This window comes from Girardinichthys multiradiatus, chromosome 7, assembly GCF_021462225.1.
Source record: "Girardinichthys multiradiatus isolate DD_20200921_A chromosome 7, DD_fGirMul_XY1, whole genome shotgun sequence".
Taxonomy (NCBI): domain Eukaryota; kingdom Metazoa; phylum Chordata; class Actinopteri; order Cyprinodontiformes; family Goodeidae; genus Girardinichthys; species Girardinichthys multiradiatus.
This window is the reverse complement of record NC_061800.1, coordinates 30272486-30288046: the sequence shown is the minus strand read 5'-3', so window position 1 is coordinate 30288046 and position 15561 is coordinate 30272486. Positions and strand designations below refer to the sequence as shown.

Sequence of the window (15561 nt, the reverse complement as noted above, 5' to 3'; positions counted from 1 at the left end):
AAACATTGAAGCTCATGTGATGTTACCCCCTCTCATTATTAACATTACTGTTAATGAGTCTTAAGTTAGATCTCAGTTCTTTATATTTTGGTATATTTAGAGGTTGAATGTTTTTGTGACTGACTCATCCTGCATATGACGAAATACCACTCTGAATGACCTCAGCATCCAGAAAAACCTGTCCGATCTGGATGCATGTGGGTGTATTGTTGCTGCTGTGTATACATGTGTGTATATGTATGAGTAAACTAAATGTTCTCAAGCCAAAATGGCGCCCTGTCAAAGCTGGAACCTCTGAGTAAAAAGCGTTTGCTGTGGATCAATATGCTGATTGATGCAATCATTCTCACTAACTCTAGCAAATGTTTAATATCTTCTCTCTCTGAATTGTCTTCTTTCCCTGCCAACCAGAGGGACCCATCAAACTTTTCTGTAGGTTCTTGCTGTTCAGTCTGGTGCAATCACCCCACCCCTCCCTCCCTTATTTACAGCACCTCTGTCCCCTGTGGTGGTTTCTCATAGGTTTTAAATGTGGTATCCTTCTGGAACCGAAAACAGATTTTCTCGTTCCTCTGTTGGATTGCAGCATCATTCGGGGTTCACATATTGAGGATTATCTACTAGGATTATTAACTGATTATTATTATCATTCAGATGTTGATTAATGCCTCACAAAAGCGATGAAACCCCTTAAACATATTCAGATTTTGTCACCTTACAACTACAGACTTTTGTGTGTTTTATTAAGATTTACTGTAATAGACTAACACAAAGTGTGTAATTCTGAAGTGGAAGGAAGAGTTACCCACAAGTCATAGGGGCACAAACATGTGGGAGAATGTATTTAGGTCAGATGAGACCACATTATTTTGGTGTCTGTGTGGTGGAAAACTAACACTGTACATCACCCTAAACACACCATCCCTACCATGGTGGGGGCTGCCTCATGCTGGGGGCACGTTTTCTTAGCAGGGACAGGGAAGCAGAAGAGGAAGATGGAGGGAGCTAAATAGACGACAATACCGAAAGAAAACCTGTTGGAGGCTGCTGAAGACTTGAGACTGTGGTGGAGGTTTATCTTTACCTGGACAACGACCCTGAACATGCAGCTAGAGCTACAATAGAATGGCTTAAATCAAAGCATGTTAACGTGTTGAGATGGCTCAGTCAAAGCTAAGACTCAAAGCCAATTGAGAATATTTGGCAAGACTTGAAAATTGCTTTTCAAAAAGTCTCTCCAGTCTGTCTGAGCCTGAGCTGATTTGCAAAGAACAAAGAGCAAATATTTCAGTTACTAGATGGTAGAGGTGGTCCTGACTTTCGAGCGCTATATACAAATGCATGGCACACTTAGATTTTCAAGAAAAATCATATAATTTTCCTTCCTGTTTCCCAGTAAAATAGTTTGTGGTTGTAACGTGATGATTCTCACAAGACACTTTCATTAGTATCCAAAACATAAGGATCTGCTGTGAACCCTTTAAAAAAGGACAAAACCACATTAAAAACTTCTGAATGCATTACCTTCACTCTTGGCTGTCTGAGACTTTATATGAGTGACGTGTACACTTCTTAAAAACACGTTTGTTGCATGCAGAGACCCATTGACCTGCTGTGGCATGCAGAGGGTTAAAGTGATAGTGTACAGACAGAATGCTCTTTACCTTTCCCATGACGGCCTTATCTCTCCCTGTGTTCCTGCTGACACCTTGTCTGTACGCCAATGCAGGGCACCACCTCAACGTTCGGCTTCAACGGAGCAGATGTGGTGGCTACAAATAGCTTTAATCTGCCCAATAAATAGTTTAGCCTCAGGCCTGCCGAGTAATCCAGGACCTTATGCACAATTTAGAGAATGGATGTAGCCTTTTGCCTTGTTCCTCTGCCAGGAGGCAGGAGGCTCAACTTCAATAAAGAAAAGATTGAAATCATCCTATGTGTTTCATTTGATGGACATCTACATCTGCCATTAAAACATCTGAAGTGCTCAAAATGAAATGCAGTTGTATGTTTTTAGAGATCAGATGTTTCTTGTTCCATATTCCCCTTCTCCTGCATGTGTTTGTGTATGTTTTGTGGACCTTTACTGTCGATCAAGTCATATTTGTACTTCCTCTGTGTCATTCAGCTGTTAAGATTAAGAAACCCATCAAGACTAAGTTCCGCATGCCTGTCTTCAACTGGGTTGCTCTGAAACCAAACCAGATCAACGGGACCGTCTTCAACGAGATCGATGATGAGAGGATACTTGAGGTACAAGGAACACACTCAGAACCGGGGTTCTAACTCCATCTACTTCCCATTCTAATATAACTTTGATGTCTTTTAGGACCTAAATGTTGATGAGTTTGAGGAAATGTTTAAGACTAAAGCTCAGGGCCCGTCCATCGATGTCACCATTAGTAAGCAAAAGGTAACTCATAAGGGACCCAACAAGGTGGCCCTGCTGGACTCCAACAGGGCAAAGAACCTGGCCATCACTCTGAGGAAAGTTGGCAAGACAACCGAGGAGATCTGCAAGGCCATTCAGCTGTAAGATCCATCCAACCATCCATCCATCCATGCATACATAAGAATATGTCTAGATGAAAGTTTATATGTGCTACATTTTCCAGATTCGACCTGCGGACTCTGCCGGTAGACTTTGTGGAGTGCCTGATGCGTTTCCAGCCCACCGAGAACGAGGTCAAAGTCCTGCGACAGTTCGAGAAGGACCGCAAGCCTCTCGAGAGCCTGACTGACGAGGACCGCTTCATGATGCAGTTCAGCAAGATCGAGCGGCTCATGCAGAAGATGACCATTATGGCCTTCATTGGAAACTTCAGCGAAAGCGTGCAGATGCTCACGCCGGTGAATAAGACGGTCTCATAGTTGTTCCTGGTAGTTTCTGAGGTTGCCGAGTCATGAAATTGACGCGTCAATCTGTTTTCTTGTCTGCAGCAACTGCATGCCGTCATTGCAGCGTCTGTGTCCATCAAGTCGTCACAGAAGTTAAAGAAGATTTTAGAGGTAACTGGACAATTTTTGTCTTAGCAGAGCCTCATGTCCTGAACATGCATGGTTTAGTTTTTGATCCCTGCTTACTTTTTCTACAGATTATTTTGGCTCTTGGAAACTACATGAACAGCAGCAAGAGAGGAGCAGTGTATGGATTCAAGCTGCAGAGTTTAGACTTGGTGAGCGGGTTCTGATGGCAGTTAAAGTGAAACCTCATCACTGCTTCTTCTAAAACATTGTTTTTCTCTTGCATGTTTCTCTCAGCTGCTTGATACCAAGTCAACAGACCGCAAGATAACATTGCTGCACTACATCGCCAACGTTGTGAAAGAGAAATACCCACAAGCGTCTCCCTTCCACAATGAGTTGCACTATGTTGAAAAAGCAGCTGCAGGTGAGCAAACACTTTATCTGTAAATTAAATATTTCCATGTGCAGTTTCAATGCTGTTCTGGGGTTTTGTGACACAAAGCTGCGTGTGTCGGTCACAGTGTCGCTGGAGAATGTCCTGCTGGACGTTAAGGAGCTGCAGAGAGGCATGGAGCTGACCAGGAGAGAGTACAGCATGCACGGTCACAACACCATGCTCAAAGATTTCATCACTCACAATGAGAGCAAGCTAAAAAAGCTGCAGGATGATGCCAAAATTGCACAGGTAACGCTGAATAACAGAAACCCACTTTTCACTCAGAGATCGTCTAAATATTTAATCATTAGCTTTGTTGTCCGTCCATCCCCCCCCCCTCCAAACAAAAAAAAAAGGATGCTTTTGACGAGGCTGTGAAATTCTTCGGAGAGAACTCTAAAACAACACCGCCGTCAGTTTTCTTCCCGGTGTTTGTGCGATTTGTGAGGGCTTACAGGGTAAGTTGGTTGCATGTACTGTCTTGCAAAGTACTCATAACCCAAGGACTTTTTGTTACTAACATCGTTGTACAGGTCCTTCTCAAAAAATTTGCATATTGTGATAAAGTTAATTATTTTCCATAATGTCACGATGAAAATGTAACATTCATATATTTTAGATTCATTGCACACTAACTGAAATATTTCAGGTCTTTTATTGTCTTAATACGGATTATTTTGACATACAGCTCATGAAAACCCAAAATTCCTATCTCACAAAATTAGCATATCATTAAAAGGGTCTCTAAACGAGCTATGAACCTAATCATCTGAATCAACAAGTTAACTCTAAACACCTGCAAAAGATTCCTGAGGCCTTTAAAACTCCCAGCCTGGTTCATCACTCAAAACCCCAATCATGGGTAAGACTGCCGACCTGACTGCTGTCCAGAAGGCCACTATTGACACCCTCAAGCAAGAGGGTAAGACACAGAAAGAAATTTATGAACAAATAGGCTGTTCCCAGAGTGCTGTATCAAGGCACCTCAGTGGGAAGTCTGTGGGAAGGAAAAAGTGTGGCAGAAAACGCTGCACATCGAGAAGAGGTGACCGGACCCTGAGGAAGATTGTGGAGAAGGGCCGATTCCAGACCTTGGGGGACCTGTGGAAGCAGTGGACTGAGTCTGGAGTAGAAACATCCAGAGCCACTGTGCACAGGCGTGTGCAGGAAATGGGCTACAGGTGCCACATTCCCCAGGTCAAGCCACTTTTGAACCAGAAACAGCGGCAGAAGCGCCTGACCTGGGCTACAGAGAAGCAGCACTGGACTGTTGCTCAGTGGTCCAAAGTACTTTTTTCGGATGAAAGCAAATTCTGCATGTCATTCGGAAATCAAGGTGCCAGAGTCTGGAGGAAGACTGGGGAGAAGGAAATGCCAAAATGCCAGAAGTCCAGTGTCAAGTACCCACAGTCAGTGATGGTCTGGGGTGCCGTGTCAGCTGCTGGTGTTGGTCCACTGTGTTTTATCAAGGGCAGGGTCAATGCAGCTAGCTATCAGGAGATTTTGGAGCACTTCATGCTTCCATCTGCTGAAAAGCTTTATGGAGATGAAGATTTCATTTTTCAGCACGACCTGGCACCTGCTCACAGTGCCAAAACCACTGGTAAATGGTTTGCTGACCATGGTATCACTGTGCTCAATTGGCCTGCCAACTCTCCTGACCTGAACCCCATAGAGAATCTGTGGGATATTGTGAAGAGAACGTTGAGAGACTCAAGACCCAACACTCTGGATGAGCTAAAGGCCGCTATCGAAGCATCCTGGGCCTCCATAAGACCTCAGCAGTGCCACAGGCTGATTGCCTCCATGCCACGCCACATTGAAGCAGTCATTTCTGCAAAAGGATTCCCGACCAAGTATTGAGTGCATAACTGTACATGATTATTTGAAGGTTGACGTTTTTTGTATTAAAAACACTTTTCTTTTATTGGTTGGATGAAATATGCTAATTTTGTGAGATAGGAATTTTGGGTTTTTATGAGCTGTATGCCAAAATCATCCGTATTAAGACAATAAAAGACCTGAAATATTTCAGTTAGTGTGCAATGAATCTAAAATATATGAATATTAAATTTTCATCATTACATTATAGAAAATAATGAACTTTATCACAATATGCTAATATTTTGAGAAGGACCTGTATATTATTGGGATTTTACATCTTAGGTCAACATAATTTTGAAGTAGAAGGATAAGGTTACATGTTTTCACCAAAAAAATCTGAAGAGAGAAGGGGAAGACATGTAGGAAAGGCCTTGCCGGGTTGGAGTCTAACCCGGGACATCTGCGTCAAGGACGGGGGCCTCGGCACGAGTCTATAACCGCGTGCGTCAAATGTAACTTTTTGGCCTACATCTAAAATTCCTAGTTGTGGCAGAAAACTCAACACTGTAGATCAACTTGTAGAGGCGTACCCAAACATGCCTGTAGGTATACCCAACCAGAAAGATGGTTCTACAGAGAATGAGGATGCTCAAAACAAATGCAGGCCACTCTCTTTAGATTTTTATTTGTGAAAAATGATTGGAAACTGTGTATAATGTTTCCTTCCACTTTACAGTTCTGAACTAGTTTGTGTTGAACTGTCACATAAAATGCCAATAATATACATGTTCATGGTGTAACATGGCAGCATGTGAACAAGTTTACAAAACTTGAAACCTACCAAAAATTAAAATAAAACACATCGTCAATTTACCAGCTCATCAGTAAGTTTTCCTAACATCAGTGTCTATGAAAAGCTCCCTTGTGCCCTCTAGAGAGCTTAGTTAAAATTATGCATTTTTTAAAATCATACTGAAAGAAATAAAAACCTCTTTGAACTGGTGGGTTATTAGCCTTCTTCTACTGATTTATTAAACGTGCATATATTTAGTCCAAGTCTCGCTACAGATCTTTGCTTTCGGTTGTTTTGCTTCTCGACGGAATTTGTCTTGATTCATTTTCTGAATTTACACTGAAGTAAAATCTCATCTGTTTCAGGCTATGATGTGAATTTTATTCATAATGATTTTTCATAATAATTCATCTGTGGCTCTTCAGCAAGCGGAGGAGGACAACGAGCAGAAGAAGAGGCAGGAGCAGCTCATGATGGAGAAACTTCTAGAACAAGAAGCCATGATGGAGGAAGACCAGAAGGTAAGTTAATCTTTCTCCAAACTCTTCTGCTCCCTCCCCAAAGGATCACAATTACCAGAACAGAATCCAGGTCCACTTCGTCCCTTCCGCTTCATCCTCCAGATTCCTGCTTGGAGGATTCGTTGAGCAGCTGCCTGCTGTGCACGCTTGTATTTAGCTCTTACAGTAAGACTCCCTACTGAGGAGCATCAGTCAGGATCAGTGATTATTCAATTACCTTGCATGAGTAAGGACACTAGAATGGAGGGATGTGATGTGGGAGAGGAAGGTTCTTGGCGATAAAACCTGTTGTCTGTGTGCTCCACAGTCTCCTTCACGTAAAAGCAAGCGGCAGCAGCAAGAGCTCATCCAGGAGCTCAGGAAGAAGCAGGTGAAGGACAGCCGACACGTCTACGAGGGCAAAGACGGCGCCATCGAGGACATCATCACGGGTAACATCACCAGATCCAGTCTGCAGCCACACACGCAATCACACACATTCAAACTCTGCATGAAGGATAACCTCAGCTTGAAGCAAAGGGTTTCTAAGCCAACTAACACAATGATTTCAGCTCTTTTTGAAGTTCAGCTTGTGACCAAATGAGGCAACTCAAGGTTCCTGATGATCATGGCTTATCTTCTCTTCTCCGCCTTTGCTTTGTAACATCATCTGTACTGCGCACAGGCAGGGCCAGGATTGGACTGTCTCTCTGAATGTCAGTCAGTCAATCAAAACGAGAAAATCATTTTTCTTTTTCTTTCATAACGAGGGGAGATGAAGCTTCAATTATTTGCTGTTTTTACTCTGGTTCTCTTCAAAGGAGAAACAATTGCACTTTTTTACACTAATTTGACACTTATTAATGATTTCTAATAAATGGAGATCGCTGATCAGTCAGCCAGACAATTGGTCGATTGAAATCAACCAATTGCCCATAATTTAGTGATAAAGAGCAATTCTGCGTTTTAAGGCTTGCATAAATTTATATAAGGTGGATGAATGGATAATATAGATAATGGAGCAGCAGTCTGTCTTATAAAAGAGACGCTTTCACATTGTTTACACTTGGACATTATTTATAGATATCTCTGTACCCTGGAGCTTTTTTATTGTAATTGTAGATTTTCAGTGATGCAGAGAGAGAGAAAGCTCTGAGAATGTGTGCTCTTTTTGAGAAAAATCATGATTTTACTATAAAAATATTTAGATTAAAATCTGTAATTCAACGATAAAGTAGAAAGAAAATATGCTGAATCCAGTTATTTATCATTTTTCAAGAGAGGTTTTATGCATTTGAAATTGGCAGATCTGCAATTCACAAAAAGAGGAGTTTGGTCACTAAATCTGAGACCTGTGCATCTCTAATAACAAAAAACTGCAGTAAAATCAGCTAAATGAGCTCACTGACAGGAAGACATACACTGGTACATCTAAATAAGTGAATATCATTACACATAAGGTGAACTAGTTCAAGCCTTTATTTCTTGTAAATTTGATGATTATGGCTTACAGATAATAAAAATCCCAAAATCAGTGTCTCAAAAAATTTAAATATTACATAAAATGGGAGAAGACTTGACAGATGTCCAGAAGACAGTCATTGACGCCCTCCATAAGAAGGGCAAGCCACCAAAGGGGATTGCTAAAGAAGCGGGTTGTTTACAGAGTGCTGGATCCAAGCATATTCCTAGAAAATTGAGAGGAAGGAAAACGTTTGGTAGGAAAAGGTGTATCAGCAACAGGGAGAACCGCAGCCTTGAGAGGATTGTCAAGCAAAATTTATTCAGGCTGAGGCTGGAGTCAACTCAATCAAGATCCACTGCGCACAGATGGATCCTGCACATGGGCTTCAAATGGGCTTCCTCATGTCAAGCTACTCCTGAACCAGAGACATCAGAAGCATCTTACCTGGGCTAAGGAGAAAAATAACTGGGCAACCTCAGTTGTCTAAAGTTCTCTTTTCAGATGAAAGTATAGTTTACATTTCATTTCAAAATCAAGGTCCCAGAGTTTGGAGGAAGAGCGGAGTGGCACATAATCCATGTTGCTTGAAGTCCAGTGTGAAGTTTCCAGTCAGTGATGATTTGGGTGTCATATCATCTGCTGGTGTTGCTCCACTGTGTTTTCTGAAGTCTACAGTCAATGCAGCCATCTACCAGGAAGATGTGTGACACCAGCCCCAACAATGAAGATGACCTGATGGCCGCTATCAAAGCAACCTGAGCTTCTATTACACCTCAGCAGAACCACAGGCTGCATGTAGCAAATGTGGCAATAAGATGTTGACTTTGAAGCCATCCCTCATACCTAGCATGCATTTAGCGACAGCAGAAAGGAAAAAGAAGAAACCAGACCAGAACCAGGATCTGGCTCAGTGCTAGTGGTCATCTGCCATGACCAACTTGGGGTTTGAGAAGACAGAGCAAAACAAGAAACACAGACACACTGATCCAGGGGTACTTTCTATAATGACATAACTGTGGCAGGAAATGAGATCTCTGAAGATCCAATTGAAAAATGCTTTGCTAACTTGTCTGTTATGTGCTTACATGACACTGGTTCAATCCGTGCTAATATGCCTGTTTATACTTAAATGTTTAACAGATGAGAGTTAAGCTACATTTTATCTGAAAACGTTTAGGTACTGGAGTAAAAATTATTTTAAAAAACATCCAGACTCTGAGAACTTAGAATAATCATCAGAAGTTCTAGAGAACAGTTGGACTTGACCACTTCTAGAGATCACAACAAAGCTTGGTTACTTTTGCACAGCACTGTATCTTTAATTAATACGTATTACCCTATTTGAGCCTATTTGAGCATCTGGTATGTTGTTTTATGATGTCTGAGGTTTAAGATGATTAGCATAATAATAGTGGGGTTTTAGAATTAGCTTCCAAACAGTCAACATTTCTCCAGGGGTCCTGTTGCTGTAGTTGGGTACTTGCTTAGTGCTAACCGTTGCTAAACTCTGTAGAGAAGACCTGCTTTTCTCATGTTGTGTTTGTCCTGTTTTGTGTCCTGGCTGTTCTCCCTGTCCTTCTCAATACAGTGCTGAAGACCGTGCCCTTTACCGCCCGCACAGCCAAGCGCGGGTCTCGGTTCTTCTGCGAGCCCGCTCTCAATGAGGAGTACCATTACTAAAGCTTGTAGATCTCTGTCTCTTCTTAAAGGTTGCTGGAACAAAACGTTCTCTTCTTTATGTCCCCCCCCCCCCGCCCTTGCATGCTTCTTCGACCCCACCCAGCCCCTTTAACCCTTTACACTCTCACAGTGTGGACACTATGGTTTCTCAGGGACTCCTGAGACTCTCAGGGACTCTCACTGAAGTCTGAGTGTGTGTTGTGTATGTTTTCTTATTTCTTAAGCATGACGATGCGTTTCGGGAGCTGGTTTTCTCGGTCTACCTGCATGAAGCGTGACGCCCACATTTTTCATCATCATTTTACCCGCCACAGCAGACCATAATGTCACAGAAAGATCACCATCCCAAGGGGTGAACATTTCTCCCTCATTTAGCAACACCAAGGTCAGGGTGTGTGCTGCCATCTGGTGGCCATCTATCTAACATGGTCAGCATGCTGAAGCTCAGTCATATTTAGTAGCACATACAGTATGTATATATGTACACCTCAGGTATGACTAATACTATGATGTGTAAGTGCCTGTGGCATTATCACTTGCTTGTTTGTGTGTTCCAATGTTTTTAACGATATAATCATTGTGCGTATTCATTTATCACATGTCATCACCACTGTTGATACAGTTTGTTTGCATGTTGTTGGCTTCAACCTTGCTGCATTCCCACAATGCACTCTCGATCTTCTAGTTAGCATTTTTACTGCTTTCCTGTGCTGTTACCGTGCCTCGCAAAAGTATTCGTTACCCAGAGTTTTATTTATTATATTACGCTTTTTACACTTTACAACCACAAACTTGAATGTATTTTGGTGGATTTTATGTGATATACTGGCATGGAGTAGAGTATAATTTTGAAGTGGAATGAAAAGGATATATTGATTTACACATTTTCTTTACAAATCAAGTCTGAAAAGTGTGGTGTGCACATGTATTCAGTGCCCTATACTCTGTTACCCCTGAAGACTCCAGCTGTGCTATCCACACATGTGTGGAAGAGTAACAAGAAGAAAGACACTGTTGAAAGAAAGCCATAAGAAGTGAAGTCTGCAGCGTGTTGTAAGAGCCATGTAGGGAACATGGCAAAGATTTGGCAGGGGGTGCGATGGTCATATAAATGTATGGAAAACACTTTGTGGTGGGAAAACGAACTCTGCTTATCATCCTGAACACACCATCCTTACGGTGAAACATGGTAGTGGTGGCATCATACTGGGAGGATGGTTCTCAGCATGCACAGGGAAGCTACTCAGAGTTGATGGGGAGATTTATGAAGGTAAATTCAGAACATGAGGGGAGTAAACCTCTCAGGGGCTTCTACATCAGAGCAGTTCAGTCTGCTTCAAAGGGATGAGAGTTTGTTTCCCATTAAGAGGGTTTGTTAACCCTTGTTGCAGTTAGCCTACAGTGGGATAGCCACTAGACTGTCCAGCAAACCAGAGATATTAAAGCAACTTGTCATATGGACTCGCTGCTCATAAGATAGCTCCCCAAATGAGTAGCAGTTGTGACTGCATGACATTGTCCAGTTAACTTGGTGCTCTTTGAGAAGTGTAGGGTAAAGATGAACCACGCCAGGATAGTCCAGGGCACTATAAAGAAAATTGTCCCCACATTGTGATGCTACCACCACCATGGTATTAGGATGGTGAGTTTAGGATGTTTTGCAGCCTTGGCTTTCTGCCACAGAGTTTTGCGTATTGATTAAATAATTACATTTTTGTCCTTTCTGACCAAAGCACCTTCTTCCACATGTTTGTTCCTTATATGACTTGGGACAAACAACAAATATGACTTCTCTGGCTTACTTTTAATATTTTTTCACTATTACATAATGGGTTCCACTTCACAATTATGCAATGTTTTGTTTCAGAATATTGCAGAAAAAAAAAAGAAAATCCCAATAAAATCAGTTTGTGGTAGTAATGGGAAAAACAATAAATAAATAAATATATATATTTGGACATAAAGACTTTTGCAAGCCACTGTATATTCCGCATGATGGTTTCTAACAGCTGTCTGTGTGTTCTGACGAATGCAACCAGGTTCTATGCTCATTTATTGCTTTTAGTCAGTGTATCCTTGGCTGCTTGCATGCTTTGGTTGGTTTTTGGTGATGGTTCTGCTTAATATAACAACTCTGCCTTGTGTTTGGATCCATCCTTTTTTCATTTACAGTCGCTCCTAACTGGAGGTTTGAAATGGGCTTGTCTCCTTATACACTGGTAGCCACTTTGCTAAAGCAGTTTGGGTCTAGTAACAGAAATAAAACAAGCTTCTATCATCTTATGCGGTTGAACCAGTTAACATCATCCAGCTCTGTCCTCTCTGAGCCTCTCCTCCTGCAGCCTCTCTGCTTTGCTCTCGCAGTTTGCAAAGCCAAAGTAAACATGTCGAGCTGACATGCACCGGTCAACCCACTTCTTCCTTTTATTTTTAACCTTCATTTTGTCTTTTCTTCATCCAGAACTAAAGAAGAATAATATTACTAAATTTCCAAATGTCTACTTGAGGGTAAGGAAGTCCTCCAGTAGCACCCCTGTAGTGGTGGATGTGTCCCAAACCTGGCAAGCATTTCTTTATTACCTCCCTTCCTGTTTCACATTTTGTTATAGGTTCCTCACTTCCATCTGTTTACCCTGAATATTAGAAACCTTGCTTTCTTTAGTTGTTTTTTTTTTTAATCTTTTAATAAAATTGTATGCATCTTGGATTCACCAGATCCATGAGAAGATTCATGCAGACGGTTTTTATAAAAACCATCTCAGCCAGACTAGTTTTATTCTGTGTGCTTAGATCTCATGTTGCTTTGGGAAGTTAGGCTACCAGCACTCCTGACTGTGTGAGCTCATAAAAAAAGAACAAAACACTGACAAGATAACCTAACTTATAGCTCTCCTATCCCATCCCTTCTTCGCCCTGCTTCTCCCAGATTTGAGAAATCAGCCTTACAGACGAGCGGACGCCGTGCGGAGGAGTGTCAGGAGGCGCTTCGATGATCAGAACCTGCGGCCGGTGAACAATGGAGAAGTGGTCATGTGAAGAGGGGGAGCAGAGGATGTGCAGGAGAGGATGGGAGGAGAGGAACCTGGAAGGATGGTGTGAAAGAAAGTCTGATCCAGAACAAAGGATAGCGGGCGTTTGTAGCAAATAATGAGAGGACTATATATACGCTAATATCAAACAATGAAGGACTGAGAAGTGGTTGGGACTGAATTTAACGTAGAAATCAAGCCAAGTGCCTGAATATCTTTGTTGTTTTGTGATTGATTTTTTTTTTATTCAGTTTGAATGTTTTAATTAACCCCACCTTAAGCAATACAAACCTGAGCTGGCTTTAATGTTAATGAGATGTAAAACTGGACATGCAGCGGCTTTAGAAGCCATGTGAAATGATGTTACCCTGGAAAAACTAGAGTAGAATGTATGGGAAGTTTTTCCTCTCTTTTCACTGTTTTTTTTAACAACGTTTGACACATTCCGGTGCTCTCATTCATTCCTCGCAAATCTGTTTTTTAATCATCTAGCTCTTATTTTAATCAGGGTGAACTGGCATGAAAAAAATGTGCAAAATATATTTAAAACTGTATTTGTACTAAAATATATTTTAAAAAGAGAAAAAAATATGTTGGGTGGGGGGGTGCAGGGAGGAAAGACCACTAATGTGAACTGTATTTATTCCAGACATCCACATACTTTCTATAGTGCCTTGCAAAAGTATTCATACTGCTTATACTTTTTGGCACCAGAAACTTTGATGTATTTTATTGAGATTTTATGTGATAGACTGACACACACACTGATTTATAATTGTGAACTGGAAGGACAGGGAAGCATGGTTTTAAATAAAAATCAAGGGCAAGTGTTTTGAACCATGTCCCTAGCAGCGTTGCACGTCACATTTTTCTGTGCTGAAGAAAAGCATCCCTCAGCATGACGCTGCAACCACTGTGCTTCACAGCGGAGATGTGAGAGTCTGTTCGTGGTTTAGGTTTTCCACCACAATTTTCATATATTTATTTTTTTACATATAAACACTAGGCAAAATGTTCCTTAAACTTCACAATTAGATGCTACTTTGTGTTGATCTATCATATAAAATCCTAATAACGTGTCAAAATGGGATACAAACACTTTTGCAAGGAACTGTATATCTTCTGCTATATCTAATTAAAAAGATGGGTTGAATTCGATTTGGTAGCTCTTAACTGATAAGAGGTCCTGCGTTAACTTCGATTTAACTGGGCTTTAGTTTTAAATGCACGTGGTTTTAGGAACAATTTAAGACAACTAAAGAAGCTTATAAAATGACATTTCCTATGATGATCTTGAACTGCACAGCATCCTACACAATGACTAGTCAAACTTGACATAATTGAGCATTAGGTTGCTACTATCTTCTCACTTTACTGTATTTTTAATGTATAGTATTTAACCACTGAAACAAACCATTAAAGCTTTTTATCTTGTGTGACCTTCGGCGTCAAAGGCATGACAACATAAAAGGTTCCTGTATAGATATTTTTCTACAATTTCTTTTTTAACTTACATTGTCAAATGGTTAAAATTGTATATATTGTTAAAACAAGTATTCTTTGCCTTGTGCTATACAACTTGAATGTTCTTTTAACTTATAGTTTTTTTCAGTTTTTATGTATTTAAATAAGCCAAATGCAGCCAGAAATCCACAGCAATGTGTTTAATCAGAACATGTTGCTGTTGCGCAGGAGTCAGAGGGTCACTGAGTTTGTGTTTGGGTCGCAGGTGCATCACAAACAGCTAAATGATCTGATATAAAGCATTAACACCTGCCAGTGTAATGGCCACACTAACCATTAAAACTGTTAGTTGGCCTGTAATGAACTGACACAGTGATGCCATCCTGCTTGTTTTTCTTTCAGCTTCAGTGTGTAATTAGATGATGCTCCAACCTGGGTAATACTGGCATTTTGGTTCTCCCCTCACTACAGAGGTGTTTTAGACAGTTGGTCTGTTCTCGGCTCTAAATAACCTTATTTTAAAATAGGTGATAAGAGATTTTAAAGATCTATAATAAATGATTTACACTGAATAAAAGATTGTGTGCTGACATTTATTATGCATTATTCTTACAGTTTTCCTGAGTCCAGTAATCAAAATCACATTAAAGCATGTGTGTCCATTTTCTATTGTTGGTGGTTTATAATTCTTTTTTTTTTTTTTGGCTTGAACTACACTTTTTGTATTACAACCACAACCTTAAAAGAGTCACAAAATTGAACTAATCTGCACGAATATGGGGTTCCTTAGAAAAACGGCAATTTACAATCAACTAAAAACTAATTCTGACAGCAGAAATAGCTACGGGTGTTAAAATGTTTTAAAGAATAATATAGTAACAGAGGGGGAAAAAATCGGTTCAAGTAAAGCCAGTGATGCATCATGTCCTATGGCAATGATTTTTGGCAAACTCTTGATGCAAAATCAGAACTTAAAACTTCCCCAATTTTAGTAGTAATTGGTTTTTAATTGATGATAGTATTTGGCCAGGCAAGGGTTTAATTATACATATGTGAGATATTCCACCATCTATCCAAGATGGCGCCGCAGATGGTCGCCTCGGCGTGTTGGTGCGCATTGTTTTGTTTTGTTTTTTGCTTTAAAACGGTCTTCTGTGATGGTACCCGGAGCTCTCTCACCAGAGAAGAACTCATGAACATCAGGGCTACTACACCAGAGGAGTTATTTCCAACTTTTCTGCCTACTGCTCTGGAATATTTGGACATTCTGGTCAAAGGTTCCGCTCACCTTTGTTCACGCGGTGAAACACCGGAAGAGAGGGAAACGGGCTGGGGTGCTGGTACGACTTCACCAGCGTGGACTACGAACACCGTTACCTGGAATATTTCTCTCTAACGTGCGC

The 15561-nt window shown here is 41.0% G+C and overlaps 1 protein-coding gene across 6 annotated transcripts in view; it reads left to right on the top strand.

Moving 5' to 3' along the window:
* fmnl2a (formin-like 2a) overlaps positions 1 to 14730 on the top strand; it is a 73710-nt gene extending 58980 nt beyond the window's left edge. Inside the window, exons 16-28 of one of the 6 annotated variants that reach the window (XM_047370225.1) lie at positions 412 to 432; positions 2129 to 2253; positions 2330 to 2532; positions 2616 to 2850; positions 2941 to 3009; positions 3096 to 3176; positions 3262 to 3391; positions 3489 to 3652; positions 3760 to 3861; positions 6446 to 6541; positions 6849 to 6972; positions 12127 to 12226; positions 12592 to 14730. In XM_047370225.1, the coding sequence (XP_047226181.1) occupies positions 412 to 432; positions 2129 to 2253; positions 2330 to 2532; positions 2616 to 2850; positions 2941 to 3009; positions 3096 to 3176; positions 3262 to 3391; positions 3489 to 3652; positions 3760 to 3861; positions 6446 to 6541; positions 6849 to 6972; positions 12127 to 12226; position 12592 (1451 nt within the window). In that variant the 3' untranslated portion in view covers positions 12593 to 14730. Of the gene's footprint in view, positions 1 to 411; positions 433 to 2128; positions 2254 to 2329; positions 2533 to 2615; positions 2851 to 2940; positions 3010 to 3095; positions 3177 to 3261; positions 3392 to 3488; positions 3653 to 3759; positions 3862 to 6445; positions 6542 to 6848; positions 6973 to 9573; positions 9695 to 12126; positions 12227 to 12591 lie in introns of all 6 variants that reach the window. The other 5 variants (XM_047370227.1, XM_047370229.1, XM_047370230.1 and 2 more) reach the window with 5 other exon arrangements.
* Positions 14731 to 15561: the final 831 nt, after the last annotated feature.